The sequence below is a fragment of the Eublepharis macularius genome, chromosome 6 (assembly GCF_028583425.1).
Source record: "Eublepharis macularius isolate TG4126 chromosome 6, MPM_Emac_v1.0, whole genome shotgun sequence".
Taxonomy (NCBI): domain Eukaryota; kingdom Metazoa; phylum Chordata; class Lepidosauria; order Squamata; family Eublepharidae; genus Eublepharis; species Eublepharis macularius.
The window spans coordinates 24,637,539-24,653,840 of record NC_072795.1 but is presented as its reverse complement, the minus strand read 5'-3'; the positions used below and the strand labels follow the sequence as shown (position 1 = coordinate 24,653,840).

Here is a 16,302-nt window from a genome sequence, read left to right as displayed (position 1 = left end):
TCTCATTAAAGAATAAAAGGGAAAAGAGGCAAGGAATGAATAAATGTTGGTATCTGTTTATATTTGGATGAATTGCTTGCCTTACAGCCCTTGAAAGAAATAATGACCATCATACGTCAGAGAGTGGAAAATATTTCTCCATCTCCTCTAGGAAAATGTTAAATCGCTTTACAACACTGCTAAAGTAGGTAGTCAAGCCTCAAGCAACGTTCAAAGCCAACAGGGTCTAGGGCTTAGCTAATTTATTTTTCTTACAATACAGCAGCAAATAACAAGTAAAATAATGGCGATTTGGCTGGTAAGGGCTTTTCTTTCCTGATCCTCAGCTTGCGAAATATTAGCAAAACATTTGTGCAGATATGCAGATTTTAACAGCACATTACCAAAGCTATTCTTCACAAATGAAGGTGCGAATGCAGAGAACAAAGTGCAGAAGCGTTTCACAGGCACACAAAAAAATTAGAAAAGCCCTTGGTGCCACATGCCATTCACACTTGATTTTAACTTCCTTCGGTCCTGGCTCCCACCTGATGGAGTGCTCTGTCTGCCGAGATCAGGGCCCATCTGCCGGGCCTGCAAGACAAGAGTTGTTCCACCAGGCATATGGCTGAGGCTGGGCCTCCGCCGGCCTGAAAAAAGGGGTGTATAAAAGCTTAACCCTCTCTGTGAAGGCTGTCCAGCATCCTGTTTTAAATGTGTATTAATAAAAACTGCTGTTTTAATGATGTTTTAATGCAGATGAGTTTTTATTGTATTTTAATATGTTGTTATCTGCCCTGAACCTGCCCGCGGGGAGGGCAGAATAGAAATTTGAAATAAATAAAATAAAAATAAATAAAAACATGCACAAAAATATGTGGCCTTATGGTCACATCAGGCCAGGTGTGCCGCTGTTTAACAATGCATAGCACGGCAGTGGGAAGCAATCTGTACCTCCAGAAGGAACTCCAGGCTGAGTGAGTCTCCTCGCCATCCTGCTGTGCCTCTTAGCATGTGTTAAAGAGCAGCAGGGGGCACTCTCTTGCCTACAGATACTAGCAGCAGATCTTTCCAAAAAGAAAAGAGCTCGCAAATAGGCTTACTGACCTCACGATGGGGCCAGGAGTTCTCTTGGAATCTCCTGGACTCTCTTGGAATCTTCAGACTACAGAGAACAGGAAGGAGTGGCAGTTTGGGAAGGTGGACTCTCTGGCATCATATCCCGGCTGAGCTCGCTGTCCTCCCCAAACTCCTCCTTTCCCAGGCACCACCTTCAAATCTACAGGATTTTCCTATGCTGGGGTTGGCATCTGTACTCACAAACCAGCTGGGGGTTCCAGCCCATGTCTGAAGATTACTGAATTACATGGGCTAGTATCCTTACTCGTTATTTTTATATATGGCATGACTAAAAAGTTTCAACAGAAGAACAGGGTCTGAATGGTTCAACAAAACTGGCTGTTGGAGAATAAAATGTTCAAAATGGTATGTGTCATGGTGAGAACTAAACGTGTGTTAATCCTGAATTGAGCATCAGTTCTGCATAATATGGGCTTCTTGAGGAGTGTCTGAAGCGAAAGTTTTAATGGTTATCAAATAATAGCTCTCAGTTCAGCATAAATATGACCATTTTATACTCTGTGTTTCTTCATGAGAAACTCCCCTCAATGAACCCTCTTTCTTCTGAACAAATGCTAAGCTCCCAGACACCTAATCTATTTATGTCTATAAAACCTGAACCACAAGTAGGTTGCCAGCCATTTGCAGACAGCAGGAGAGGCAGGGAGCAGGGATGGTGGGAAATGATGTTGAGCCAATGGTGCAAAGTCACTTCTGGTGAATACCACATCACGAGTATGCCATCAATGTGATGCTCTAGGATTCAGACAAAACTCTATGGGTTTTCCCTGAATCTTTGAGTGTTGCATTGATTTCATGTCAGTGATGTGACATCATTTCCTGGTATTGGTTAGAAATGCTAGCATGATGCTGCTTTTAAAAACATTTTTCTCAACGGCCAGCAGGCAACCTAGGGAGAAGCCGGGAGGTCTCTCTAACCCTGTGAGGTCAATACCAACTACTTGGTTGTGGTGGCAATCAGGGAAATGACACGGGGAGGAAAGGGTTGTAAAACCCTCCCATGCTGGGCCCTGATCCAAACTATGCCCTCCACGGGTCTTTTAAGCCTAAAAAAGGGATTTCTGATGTGCTTCCTGGTATCTTCTTGTTGCATCTTGCTTGGTCCTTAGCAGTTGGATTGTAAGTCTGTTCCTAAACTACACAGCTTTGGAATTAGGGTTGCCACTTCCAAGTGGGGACATTTCTGGAGATTTACTCTGGGGATGGCAGGGTTTGGAGAGTTAGGGACCTCAGTGGGATATAATGCCATAGAGTCCACCCTCCAAAGCAGCCATTTTCTCCAGGGAAAATAATCTCTGCAGCATGGAGGTCAGTTGTAATTCCAGGAGATCTCCATTCACTACCTGGAAGTTGGCAACTCTATTTGGAATACAAGAGCAGTCTCAAATTCTAAGATATTCTTCTATTTAAAAAGAAACCCTCTCCCTATCCAGAAAGCAAGATATTGGAGGGACGGTTTCTAACCTGGCTCTCTTCTTAATACAGTAGTTCTGTATTTGACGGGCACTGTTTTTGCAGGAAGCTTTCAATTAGGCCTTTCTCCCACCTGCAGTCTGAAATGTTATATTTCAAAAATGTGAAATCGGCCTTCCGTTTGTTGCCAAAACACACAAAACGGCCTATTTACTCTGTGTTTCTTCATCTATAAAATGGGCTTAATAATATTTAATTATGCACCACTCTGAGCTGTCACCACAGTTAATTGGATAATGTTTGCAGAGCAGTATGCTAATAAGAGACACCATCTAAATGTTAAGTGTTATTATCTCAGAAGGTCACTGCAAAGAGGAACACAAATGACCTATTAAACAGGCACAAATGAACCATGCCATGGTCAAACAAGACTCTGGGACGGCACATTTCAGGCTGGGGCACTGAAGAGATTTATATGTTTCTTGCATAACAGTCTTTTTTTTCTAACAAAATTCTCCCTGACAAAAGAATGTGATAGTTTTCAGTATCTGCATTTGAGACCCTTCTAGATAGATATCTAGGGATGTCAAACAGAGGGGATAATCCAGTCTGGAGGTGCTATAGAAGCTCTTTGTGTCAAATGTGACATGAAGATCTGTGGTGAAGAACTTCCATTTTTAAACTATGGAATGCATTACTGGTGTGGGGGGAGGGGAACAACTTTAGGAATAGAGTTACAGACTTCACCACCCCTCATGTCATTTTCATAATTGTAAATCCCTCCCCAAAAGAGAAGTTATTTGCCCCCAGGTACCTGCTCCTCTCTTCCAATATATATACTTACGGGAGCAATCCTAAGCCTAAAACTATTCAGAAGTAAGTCCCATGTTGTTCAGTAGGGCTTATTCCTAAGAAAGTGTCTTTAGAATTGCAGCCAACACATTTATAAGCTTGTATGTTTATTTCTGGGAATAAATACTGGGTTTTAATATGGTGATTTCATTGGAGAAGATGGGGGAACGGTTAAACTTTTACTTCCCCCATACAATAGTCCTGAATGATCCAGATTGGGCGTTTCAGCATTTAAAAAAAAATGTTGGAGGTCTGATTTACCAGTTTCCTAGTAATTTAATTTCGTAGTTGACCTTTAGACTCTTCTTCTGGATCATTTTCTTTCTTCCTTTCTAGCTACTGTCCATCTCTCCGTTGATCCAAGGGGCAGAAATAGACAGCTTTGCCCTCTCTTTGACAGGATTTGGAGAAAGAAACGCCCCCTGAAGGAGAGCCAATGGGCTTGTTCACAGATTTGTCTGGAGGGTGAATCAGTCAGCTCTAAGGACCAAACTATTTGTAATGCTGGACTTCCATGACTGGAACTCCAGATACTTTATTTGCTTTATAAAGTACCTGGAGGGGATCTGATATGGATCAAGACTATACTAAAAATATCTTCCTACAGCAGGTGCCTGTCTTTTTCCCCTACCAAAACCTAAAGCAGTGAGGAGGGGAGAATTTCCATTTGTAAAGCAGTGTGGAAGAAAACATTAAATTCCCCTCTTCCCTAGCACTAGATCCAGAGGATTTAGCCGTGCTGGTCTATAGTAGCAAAATAGTAAAGAGTCCAGTAGCACCTTTAAGACTAACCAACTTTATTGTAGCATAAGCTTTTGAGAACCACAGCTCTCTTCATCAGATGCATCTTCAAACCCACCTAAAAATTAGCTTTTGTCATAAAACATTTAATACAACTCTCCTTCCCAGCCAAAGCTAAACTGAATGAAACTAGTATAAATATATATGTTCTCCCCCGCTTCTATCCGCCTCCTCCTCCCTTTTGCCTGCTTTTGTTACCTCCCTTGTGTCAAATTTTAAATAAAACGTTCCTCTAGAGAAGGATCTGTCATCTGCTTTGCTCGGCACACTGATGGTGGTATATAAATAAATCATAATATTAATATATTTATTCTAATTTGACGCTTGTTGTTTTTAATCATTTTTACATTTGTTTGTGTGTTTTAAAACATACCCCTGTTTTTCAAATATTGGTTTAATAATGTTTAATGATCCCAACTGTACAATGTAGGATTCATTTGCGGTCTCTGTAACTTGCCTTGTAGATCAGAATCTCTGGCGACATGTTCCTTCTCGGACTGCTGTCCCTGTTCGTTTTGCAAAGTGAGGCCTTCAGCACCAGTTTTCCTGATGAAACCATTGCCGAATTTTCGGTGAACATTTACAACCAGCTGAGAGCAACAGGGGAAGATGAAAACATTATATTCTCCCCGCTGGGGATTGCAATTGCCATGGGAATGGTGGAACTCGGAGCCCATAGTTCCACCTTGAAGGAAATCCGACACTCCATGGGATACGACGGCTTGAAAAATGGTAATGTGTGTTTCAGTCAATCAATAGTTTCTTTGATAACACTATTTAATCCCCAAATAGTCCATCTTTGGAAGTGAGTCACACTTATTCTCAAGCAGCTGTGTGCAGGATTACATCTTCAGACTACCAAGGATATATGAAAATGTCAACAACGAAGCAGGAAGAGTCTTCGGTCACTTAAAGGTTAACACATAAAGTTTTATGAACCAGAGGCCACTTCAGGTGTTTGCAACCACTCCTTGGCAGATGTATATATGTGGGCCTAAAGAGAAAAAATGTAGAGAGTGAAAAGAAAGAGGTATGGTAATGGGTGATCACATGATTTCCATGGACTACTGCTTCCTACTTAACAGTCCTGTCCTGAGCAGAGGTATACTCTCCTAAACCTTTCAAGTTTTAAAAAATTTATTTATTTGTAGTCTACCTTTCTCATTGAGATCCCAGGTGGATTACATAGTACAAGTGAAAATATAATATAATCGATAGCTAATCGACTGAGCAAAGTACAATAATGAACAACAGGACGTTAAGGGAAACAGATGCAATAGGGTATGGTAGCAGAAAATTTAAATAACAAGCATAAAGCTGAGTATAGAGATGAAATCTTTCTAAACCAAGTGTAATTAATTTACATGGCATGTTTAGCAACGTGGAAACTCTCTAGTAGGCACATGTCTACATCAGCAGGCAGTACCAAACAGAATAGCATATAGTTCCTATCTCTACTAAGGTATCTCTCTGAGCTACTTGTTATGACACAGCCATATAATCTGGGTAGAAAACCCTCCGGATTAATTCGGTTTTGCATAGATTGTGAAATGCCAGAAGAATGGGAGCTTTCCTGACCTCCTCAGGCAAACCATTCCATAAGTTAGGGGCCAACACAGAGAAAGCACATGTGTGGGCAGTTGTTGATTTTACCCAGCTGTAGGATGGTATCTGTAGAAGGCCCTGTTCAGATGAACGAAACTGCCAAGATGGAACATAGCAGGAGAGGTGGTTGCACAGATATGATGAGCTGAGGCCATAAAGGGCTTTGAATGAGGTAGTCCTGACCTTGAACTGAGCCTAGTAATTGATGGGAAGCTGATGGAGTGACTGCAGAATGGGAGTGATATGCATGCTCTGTCTAGCTCCTGAGTCAGTAAATGAGCTGCAGTATTCTGCAGCAACTGGAGTCTCCACGTCAGCTTTGAGGGGGAGACCTGTGTAGAGTGGATTACAGTAGTCTAGTCTCAATGTTACTGTGCCATTGGCTATGTCAAGGTAGGGATCCATTTTAAAGTCTACTAAGGCCTAAACAGTTATCAGATTAAGCTATTCATTCTGGAATCTCCTTCTGAAGTTCTGTTGTTCAATAATGGTGACTCAAGTCAGCTGCTAAGCATTCTGGGAGATTGACATATTCTCCCACTGGTTTCTAGGCATTGTTAGCATGTGATGGGATATATAAAACAATGGCTCATGCACAGGAGAATGACCCATTCATGGTATCATCTTCATTCAACAAAAGATCATCAAAGAATAACTTCTGCATTGAATAGCTGAATTAAAATGTACTGGAGAATTTGCTATTATCCATTTAGATTTCAATTTAGAGAGGCTGCTCTTACGTTATAGCTGTAAAATTAGTTTAGCTAGACTTGGAAGACTGTAATATCATCTATTCCGGCTGCTGTAAATAGTCATTTTGTTTCTTCTGTATGCCTTTGAACATTGCAAATAACATCACATAATATACATCCTGCATTTCACTGTTTTTAAATCCCATTGCTTAGTATTTTTTTTTCTCTATGCCATCCTACATTTGATGAAATACTAGTCCACAGTGGTTCAAGTCATAATAAATCTAATTATGCTTTAAGGTGCCACAATTGTTTTTGGGTTGGATTTTGGGTTGGAATGATTTTCCTTCAGCTGAGTGGGATTTCCACAAATCCCCCTTTCCGCTGCAGCTGGAAATGCCCTTCCAAATCCTACTTCTGGAGGGCAGCAGACTCTCAGGAAAAGTGTGACAAGGAGGAGTCAAAGATCTGGCACAGGATGGGGGAATTCGTAAAAATCGAAGCCATGTTTCTATAAGAAAATAACGTGGCTTCTCCTTTGGAATGTTTGACCTTGAAAATGTTCAGTGTTCTTTATAGACTGCTAGTACATCAGCAGCCTTCTGGACAGGGCTGGCAACCTATTTTTAGTTAAATTTTAATAGGGCGATAAGACCTCGTGTGCCTGAAGGGATGGTCTTCTGTAGGGAAAAGTGGGTCATCCCAATATTTTTGTTAACATTTATCATAATGCAGGTGTAATGAAAACCTTTAATAGATGAGTAGAGTCTGAATGAATGCAGAACAGTGGAGCCAGTTTGGAAGCATCCTCAGTGCATTCAGTTAAACCTACTTTTCCTTTCCAGGAATGAGCTTGGGCGAAATAAAATGTTTTCTGCAGAAAGGAACTCTCCATGGTGCTGAAATCTCTCTCCCCCCCCCGCCCCAGAATGCCACACATACATGATCTGTAGAGTAATTTTCTACCTTTTAAACAAAAATTCCTTTCCATTTATGACTGCTACGATTATGATTGTGTGGATAAATATACATGTGGTGCTCACATAAGATCATAAGAGCAGCTATGCTGGATCAAAACTGATAGTCTGTCCTGTTTTATGTAGAACCCAACCAGATGCCTTCAGGATTCCTACGAACAGGGCATAGAGGCCAAACTTCCCCTTCCCACAGCAGCAGTATTCAGAGTGTTTGCCCAACTCTGAGGTTTTGTCCAATATTCATGGCCAATGGCCGTTGATGGAATGATCTTCTATAGACTTCTCTAATCCCCTTTTAAAGCCAACTAAACTAATGGCACATCCTATGGCAATGAAATAAAATTCTTTGCTCTTTGAGTAAAGAAGTATTTCCTTTTGTTTGCCCATCAATTTCATTGGATACCCCCAAGATCTAGTATTAGGGAAGAAGAAAGAGGTCTTGCTCTCTTCTTTCTACACCCAGTTCACACTTGTACAAGTGAACATAGGACAACTCTGTGATAATTGCTGTGGAGCCACTGTGCTGTAATGGTTAGAGTATCAGACTACTGGATGACCCAGCTTAAAATCCTCAATCAGACATGAAGCTCTCTGGGCGACCTTTGAACAGTCACATCTGTTAAGCCTATTTTATAGGATTGTTGTGATATAACTTGAGGATGAGAGCACAATGTATGTCACTGTGATCTTTTTGGAGGACTGGCAAGATGAGAAATAAATAGTTTTGAGACTAGGCATTCAGAGTTGATTCTCTAACTACCTGGATCAAAATTCAGCAGCAGGCCTTTGGGAAGTGAGGCAGAAATGGTTCCCTCTGCCTGGATCACTTCTGAGAACTGAGAAGAACACACTGTTGGGCCCTGAGACTTGCTCTAGGAACTTGGAGAACCTACTCTCTGTGTCTGGATTGGAAGTCCCCCCCCCAACCAGTGTCTGCATCTTCTCTGATAGCAGGGGGGCTAGTAAGTAAAAATAGGGATGGAGAAGCAAGAGTGGACTGTTGCCTCTCCACCTCTGAACTTCTAGTCCATGAAAGTTTCTGAATTTCAATGGAAGATCTTTATGTTCAAATCTGAAGTGTGACAAGGGATCACTCTCTAAATGGAACAGAACAGTGGAAACCTTCTCATTCCTACATGCAACTTGATAATTTTAATGAATTCTTAGGAAAGGGATGCTGCTAGGCACCCCTCTCATGAGCCATGAGGTTCCCACTGAATTTGCTATCTACTCCTCTGTGGGACCTAAGCTTTTTTTTTCACACTGCCGCTAAAACCTCCAAAGCATTTGGCGAATGTGGCAGAACAGTATGAAGCTGGAGGAATTAAAAATAAACATCCTTATTTTAGAGAAATTGTGACAGGCTGTTGGCATTTTATAAGATGTAATAATGTTTACAACAAGCTGAGATTTATTTTTCCACGCAAGTGGCATGCACTAATCCTATGTAAACATCATTAGTACAGCTTTTTGGGGGTGGGGAGAGGAATCTTTGAAGGCGCTCAATGGAAATCTTGAGAATAATAGCCCAAATTTTAAGCAGCTGGTATAGCAGTGTAAATATTTAGCAAAAGTGGTTGGGAACCTCCCATTAAAATCAGAAACATATGGGCAGATAATGCCTGTTTATGAAAAAACAGTTGATTGTCAACCGAAGCATGCCATTAGGAAAGACATTTCTCTACTGTAAGTGTAATAAATATATTCTGTGTAGGAAAAATTTGATTTGTACTGATCAGATGTAGGGATGTTTAAACACCTGTCAGTTTGACTCACATTCTGTTCACCAGTCACAGACAGGGAGCCAGTTATTTTTAATGGCCTGTTTGTTTGTTAACTCATTTGTGGCTATTCTGCAGATTGCTTCAACTATTCCTCGCTAATAGTATGATAAAACACAACTGATATTTTATACACATGTTCACCTATAGCCTGAAGGTCCTACTTCCCCCTCCCCACCTTTGCTATGCCACTGCTCGATTTAGCAAGCAGTGGTTTAAATAGGTGGTCATAAATAATATAAATGTGATTTTAAAACAACTTGCCAACTTCAGGTGGGTATTCAAGTGGTTTACAGTAGAAGAGCAAGAGTCAAGTCCAATAGCACCTTAAAGACCAGCAATATTCTCGAAAGCTTGACTCTTGAAAGCTTATACCCTGGAAAACTTGTTGGTCTTTAAGATGCTACTGGACTCAAATCATTCTCATTTCACGTTCGTCTGTGTAGTCCTTAGCAAAGTTAATGGTTGCTGATCTGGTTTAGATGGGCAGAATTTCGCACATGTACAGTTTTACGAAAACCCCTTTCAAACCTGTTTGGGTTGTTTGGGGCCCAACTGAGCAGGCCAGACCGTCATCTCATGTCTGATTGACACAGCAGAACGTGTGAAGTTCAGCTGTGGAACACATGCCCCACAGGTTCACAGCACCTATAATCAGATATCCCCATGGAGCAACATGAGAAGAATGGTTGCTCACTGGGTTCAATACGCGGAGGGCATTTTAGGAAGTGGAGCGTTCTCCGCATTGAAAATGAAGACGCTCCTGCTCACATGAAGCTTTCAGTGCTTGTGAGAGCTCTGAGAAATTTTGAATGGCTGGTGTTGCTTCTAATTTTTTTTTTATAGTCGGGTCTCTGAAGAAGAGTCATACAACTTATAAAATGTTTCCCGGTGACCTTTTCTATTTAGAACTAAACTATCACTATGATATTCTCCAGGGAAGACAGTGGCATACTTTAAACCCTTGATATGTTTACCTGCTCTGACAGATGTATTTTCTCTCTGATTTCAGGTGAAGAATTTTCATTCCTTAAGGACCTTTCTGACATGGCAGCTGCTGAGGACAGCCAGTATGTGATGAAGCTTGCCAATTCCCTTTATGTACAGGACGGATACCACATCAGTGACAAATTTCTGCAGCTGATGAAAAAATACTTTAAAGCTGAGGTGGAAAATGTAGATTTCAGTCAAAACCTAGCTGTAGCCAGCCAAATCAATAGATGGGTGGAGAACCATACAAACAGTATGTTCTTGTATTTTAAAATTACTCTTTTCAGTTAATCACTGTCATTTTATACCATTCTAAGCCTTATTGGGGGCGGGAGGGGGCTTTTATTTTTAATTTCATTTCCCTGACTTTTTCTGCACAGTCACACCATTCTTGACAGTCTTCAGTGTCTTCAAATTTCTCCTTGCTGAAGTTTTCCTTATCCTATCAAGTTGCTTCATTTTCTTAAATTTGAGTGACTTGAATATGTGCATAACATCTTCGTCTTAGACTGGGGTGAACTTGCCCCTTAGCTTACCCGGAAATGCCCCTGGAGGGCTCTTGGCAGCCGGGATAAGACCAAGTCTTAGCAAGAGAAGTAGAACCAGAAGTTCTGCTCACCTTGGATCTGTCTGGTGGTGATTGACGACAGGTTTAGGTTAACCCGCCACCCCTTCCTGCACTGCCCCTCACCAACTCCAACCCAAGAAGCCTGGGTTATGCTGTCCTGGAAAGGTTCACAGCTTAGACCCAGCCAGTGACAGCAACAATGAACCAAGGCTCTTGGGTTGGCTCCCTCCATTCTTCTGCCAAATCAAAGCCAAGAAATCCATGCAGAATTGCCACTGCCACAGAGAACTCTTGTCTCAAGAGTGATTCCATACATATTGGATAATGCATTTCCAATCCTCTTTATAGATCATTTGGAATGAATTTTTTTGTGCGCGGAACAAAAAAATCCACCTCAAACGATTGATAGGCCATTTCCACACACGTTGAATAAAGCACCTTCAATGCACTTTAGCAATCCTTTGGAAGTGGATTTTTTTGTTCCACACATGGAAAAGCAGTTACAAATGTTCACTAAAGCATATTGAAAGTGGATTATCCAACATGTGTGGAAGCAGCCATAAAGTGCATTGAAAGTGCATTATACAACGTGTGCAGAATCAGTCTGGGCTAATTCAGCATCTCAATCTGTCCCTGGCCTTAAACGTTTTTGGTGACATTTCTTATGGAAATGCAAATGTTCTTTGCTACAACACTGCAGTTTGAAACTGTGACCAATGCACCCCATTTTTTTAAGGTTGCATTTCTTAGAACAGCAAATTAGAGAACCATTCTGCTAATGGTAGTCTTCAGTGCTTAGCATTTTGACAGAGTTTTCAGTGTTCAGAACACTTCATTTTGGCAACTATTTAGGGTTTTAAAAAAAATTCCTTTGGTTTCACTTGAAAGATTTTAACTATTGCTTTTAAGCCCCTTTGAGTAAAGAGAAAAGGTGAGGTATAAATATTTCCGTAAATAAATTTGCCTTATCCCAGTAATCTTTACAACAGCCCTATGAGGTAAGCCAGGATTATTATTCCTATATTGTGGAGGAGGGAGATGAGGCTGATCAAGAGTCACTTAACTAGGGCCACCTAAGAATTTGTGGCAGAGGTGAGATTTGAACCAGGGACATCCTGGATTACAACTTATTCTCTTTATCATTATGCTGCATCAGTTGAACAACTACTAACTGACTTATTTTTATTTTTTAAGTGACATAATTCGTCATGGTTCAAAATTGGATCATAACAGCTGAAAGGACCTCACGGGTTGTCAAGTAATCAAGGATTTATTTATTATTTTTATTATTAGACTTCTATTCCGCCCATCCCACCAGGCGAGCTCAGGGCAGATCATATCATTGAAAATACAATAAAACGTAATTTCATACAATTTTACATAAAACATTAAAACACTATAACAATCTAAAACCAGATTTTCAACAGTACTAATATAATTTCCAAGGTGGAAGCAGCTCCTGCTCGACTATTTACTTGGCCTCTCTTTGAGTGTATTAGGGCCAAGCTACAAGTGACAAATGACACTTGAACGGCAAGTGTATTTCTCCCTGTTCACTTGCCCTCCACCCAATCCACTTGCCATTCAAGTGTCATTCGTCACTTGTAGCTTGGCCCTTAGGCAGCAACTAGGCAATTAAATTGCCTAGGATTGGCTAGATCTGAATTTTCTCCAGCGGTTTGATTGATTTGGTTTATGTGGAGCTTTGGGGCTCCATCAGAGCCTATCCATGTGTACTGTAGAGATGATGCCTGAGGGAAATAAAGTGATTTCATTAAGATAATCTAATTCCCATTGAACCCTGTGGGACTTGAGCACACACCTGGTAATTACCCCACTGATTTCACTAGAATATAGGCCCATTTCACTATCCCCAGGTTGCCATGATCCACATCTCATGGGGGGAGGGGGGTTAGTCAGCTGCAGCGACATCTGAATTGGCTCTTAATACCATGCTAATTTGTACAAATTTAAATAATATGTTTAAATGAGTAACCTAACATTTCTAAATTGGTTGATGGCCTCCGAGACAATTATGTCTACAGATGCACGATGTCAGCAATGTATTTTATATAAAAACGTTTTATGACATATATAAAGATCTTTTATGACAGATCCATTGATATCGTTGAAGGTATAACTCATAAGCAAGTTTTTTTTATCTAACTTGGTGTTCACCATTTGAAAACAAGCGCTTCTGTTCATAATCAAGGTCGGCAAATGTGATCTGAAAGGTATCAGAGACATTTCCGACACAGAAAAGGGAGAGGGTTTTTTTTCTTTAAGTGAGAAACTAGCTTTCATTGTCTCCTGGTGCCAAGGCCCTTGACTCTGCTCCAAGGGGCCTCTCTCTCAACAAAAGGAAATTTAGATGCTGTCTTCCCTGGGCTTCTTAATGTTGTGAAGTACTTGCATAAATCCCATTAACTTCTCTCTGGATCTGTGTCTGTACATCAAAAGGCATTTACTATGCAGAGTGTATGTGCGTGTGCAGAAGAGAAAGAAAAGAACACTTGAGATTGTACCATTATGAACTACAAATAAAATAGCTATGGGGAGTGGATCTTTTGCTCTTCTCTTGGCAGCTTCCTCTTTGTGGCTCCTCGGGGTTGGGAGACCCTCAAGAATAGAGTGGGATACAGTGATGGGGAGGGTGCATATGCAGAGCCATTGGATCAGGAGGACCTCTTTCTTGTTGTTTTATGCCCAGTAAAACATTGGGACCCATCTGTAACTAACCATGAAATCTGGTGTATTTACTCGATCCATCACTGTCTGTGCAGGATTCCAAACTCCAAATTGTTCTGCTGAAAGCAAGCCATTCCCAGTTGGCAACGCCAGGTAGTAGACAATGTGGTTCGGAGCAGAGTGATTTATTTGGAAATGTGGGCACAGCAGCTGCTGTACTTGGCTAACAAGCCTCTCATGACTTGAACAGATGTAAGATGTCTCTTCCCTTCCTTGAGCAAATGTCAGTGGGCCTAATGCTGAACTGCTTACACCGTTTATTGCTCACATTATCCTTAAACCCTGCAGAATATTATTGGTATAAGATTGACTTATAACATGAGGCTGTAAGGAAATATCTGCATGCTTTATGTCTAATTGTGCTATTTTCTTTTTTTTTAAAGGCGAGACTTCCAATAGAAGAGCAGTGCAATCCAAAGCAGAGTTACACCCTTCTAAGTTCACTGAAGTTAAGGGGTTTAGAAGGGTGTACCTCTGTGCAGGATTGCACTGCAAATTCTTTTGGGTTGTCTTTTTATACTAGAGCTGTTGCATTAAAGGTGTCCTCGTGCAGAGAAGTTAGCATTGGAGTCGTGTTTACCTGCTTTCGTGTTTGTGTTTTCAATAGATTGAGAGGTAGCCTGCATTCTGACATCATGCACTCAGCAGAATTTAATCCCAGTTTATAATTACAGTACTAGGGAAGCAAAATTTGAGTCCAGTAACACCTTAAATATCAACAAAATTTTCCAGGATATAAACTTTCATGAGCCAAAGCTTACTTTATTGGATACTTTGTCAGGTACTTGGGAAAGAAAGCCCAGTTTGTTGATGCGCTTACATTTGGACTGCACTACAAAATGGAATTAGATTGAGCACTTCCAAAAGTAGGGAAGTCTTCAGTTGTGCTCCCTGTGTGAGGAATGGAGAGGCCGGGGGCGAGGAGAGGGGGGTAGCATAGTTGATGGTTCACATCCCTGCTTGGATTCATTGAACTAAAATATATTTGTCTCACTAAACCTTAGTATAGCCCTGTAAAATTAGATTGGTATTATTATCCTCATAAGGGGACATGCTGAAAAAGTGGAGGCAAGATGTGAACTGGGAATTTCCTGGCTCACAGTTCAGTCTCTTGACTGTTGTACTATGCTAGGCAAAGACAGCTTTCAGCTGAGGAGGTGCAAAAGGTATCATGCCTGCCTGCTAAATGGACACCTGATTTGATTTGGATTCATTGCTAGACATGGGCACGAACAGAAAAAAACCTGAACATGCTGTTCGTGGTTTGTTGCCATCCACGAACAACGAACAGTGAAAATTGATGAACATGACCTGTTCCTGAACATGTTTGTTGTTAGCTGTTTGTGGAGGCTGGAACCACTCCCACCCAACCCCCCCACTTAGCCCCCCTTACCTCAAACCCATTTACCTGGCCCTTTAAAGATCCCTTTAAACTATCAGCTGGTAGGCGGCAGGGGGGATTCCCCCCTGCCGCCTGCCAGCTGATAGTTTAAAGGGACCCGTCCTGGCAAAAACAGCAGTGTCTGCTGGCAGCTATTTTGAGAGGTTACCAACTGACCTTCCCAATGTCCAATACCCACCAAATTTGCAGGGGACATAGTTCTCACTGTTCTCTGAAGTCCCCCCCCCCACGTTTCAGAGAGATTGCACCCTGGGAAAGTCATGATCCATGGGTCTCCCCCTTTCCTGTCATTTTCTGTTTACAGTGGCAAAACCTGGACTGTCTGCTGCCTGGAAGCTACTTTGAGGGGTAACTTACAAGCCAGAAGGAAAGCCAGAAGGAGTACCGACCAAGATCAGACAGGCCATGCCTCTGTTGCCAGGGGAATTGATTGCAGGTGCCAGACTGTCTGGCTTGACAAACGGAGGGTGAATGCAATGAATGAGGCTTGCAGTGACCACCTGTTTGTTGAGAATGGGGCCTCACAAACAGCTTGTTCTCGAACAGCTGTTCGGGGTGTTCGTGGCTTTTTTTGCTTCGTATTGCTGTTCGTACCCATGTCTATTAATGGCATCAGCTGTCTTTGTACCAGGCTCTACTGCCAGCCATGTATAGAATATTCTGGAAGCCTGCCAGGCATTTCCCACTCTTCATCAGTCCATGTGCCAGCTAAGATCAACTAATAAGCCTTGCAGGGATCTCCTCATGATGTCAAGACAGGATGGCTTTTATGATGGTGGCCTCTACCTCTTGGAATCTTCTTCCGGAGGAAGTATGGAAAGCGACATTCCTTCTCAGGTTCCTTAGATGACATAACTTTTCTCTTTCAATGGGCCTTTGAGACAGACTTCTGAATTTGTCTGCCAAAATGATACTTGGCATTGTTGGAAGTGACATTTTGATTGGTTTTTATGGCTTTACTTTATGTTCTAATGCTTCTTTAAATAGCCTTCAGCACAGGATAAAGTAGTATGAAATATTTACAGTCAATAAAAAGAGGTACCTGCTCTTCCAGAACGCAGCGAGCGTTTCCGCTTGTGTATGATGCTGCCAGAGAAGCATCCAGAGAAGCCTCCGCATCACTCCACCGGGAGAGGGGGGTTAGAAAATCTATAGCTATTACTACCCAACGGTCCATTCTGATAGACCCAGCTTTTGTACATGACTGTTAGTCTCTGCTTCCCTATGTAGCATCACCTTCTACAACCTATTCCCAGTTAGATACTCACCAGCACCGTCCCAAGTTGTATCAAGTGAGTTGTGTGCAGTCTTGTTTGGCAGTTAGGGAGCATTTCATTTCACCAGAATTCCCAGA

General features: G+C 41.6%; 1 protein-coding gene across 2 annotated transcripts in view; it reads left to right on the top strand.

Moving 5' to 3' along the window:
- SERPINI1 (serpin family I member 1) overlaps positions 1 to 16,302 on the top strand; it is a 122,580-nt gene that overhangs the window by 68,874 nt on the left and 37,404 nt on the right. For both annotated transcript variants that reach the window (XM_054984158.1, XM_054984157.1), the window contains 2 exons: positions 4,650 to 4,917; positions 10,253 to 10,483. In XM_054984158.1, coding sequence (XP_054840133.1) covers positions 4,668 to 4,917; positions 10,253 to 10,483 — 481 coding nt within the window. In that variant the 5' untranslated portion in view covers positions 4,650 to 4,667. The remainder of the gene's footprint in view (positions 1 to 4,649; positions 4,918 to 10,252; positions 10,484 to 16,302) is intronic.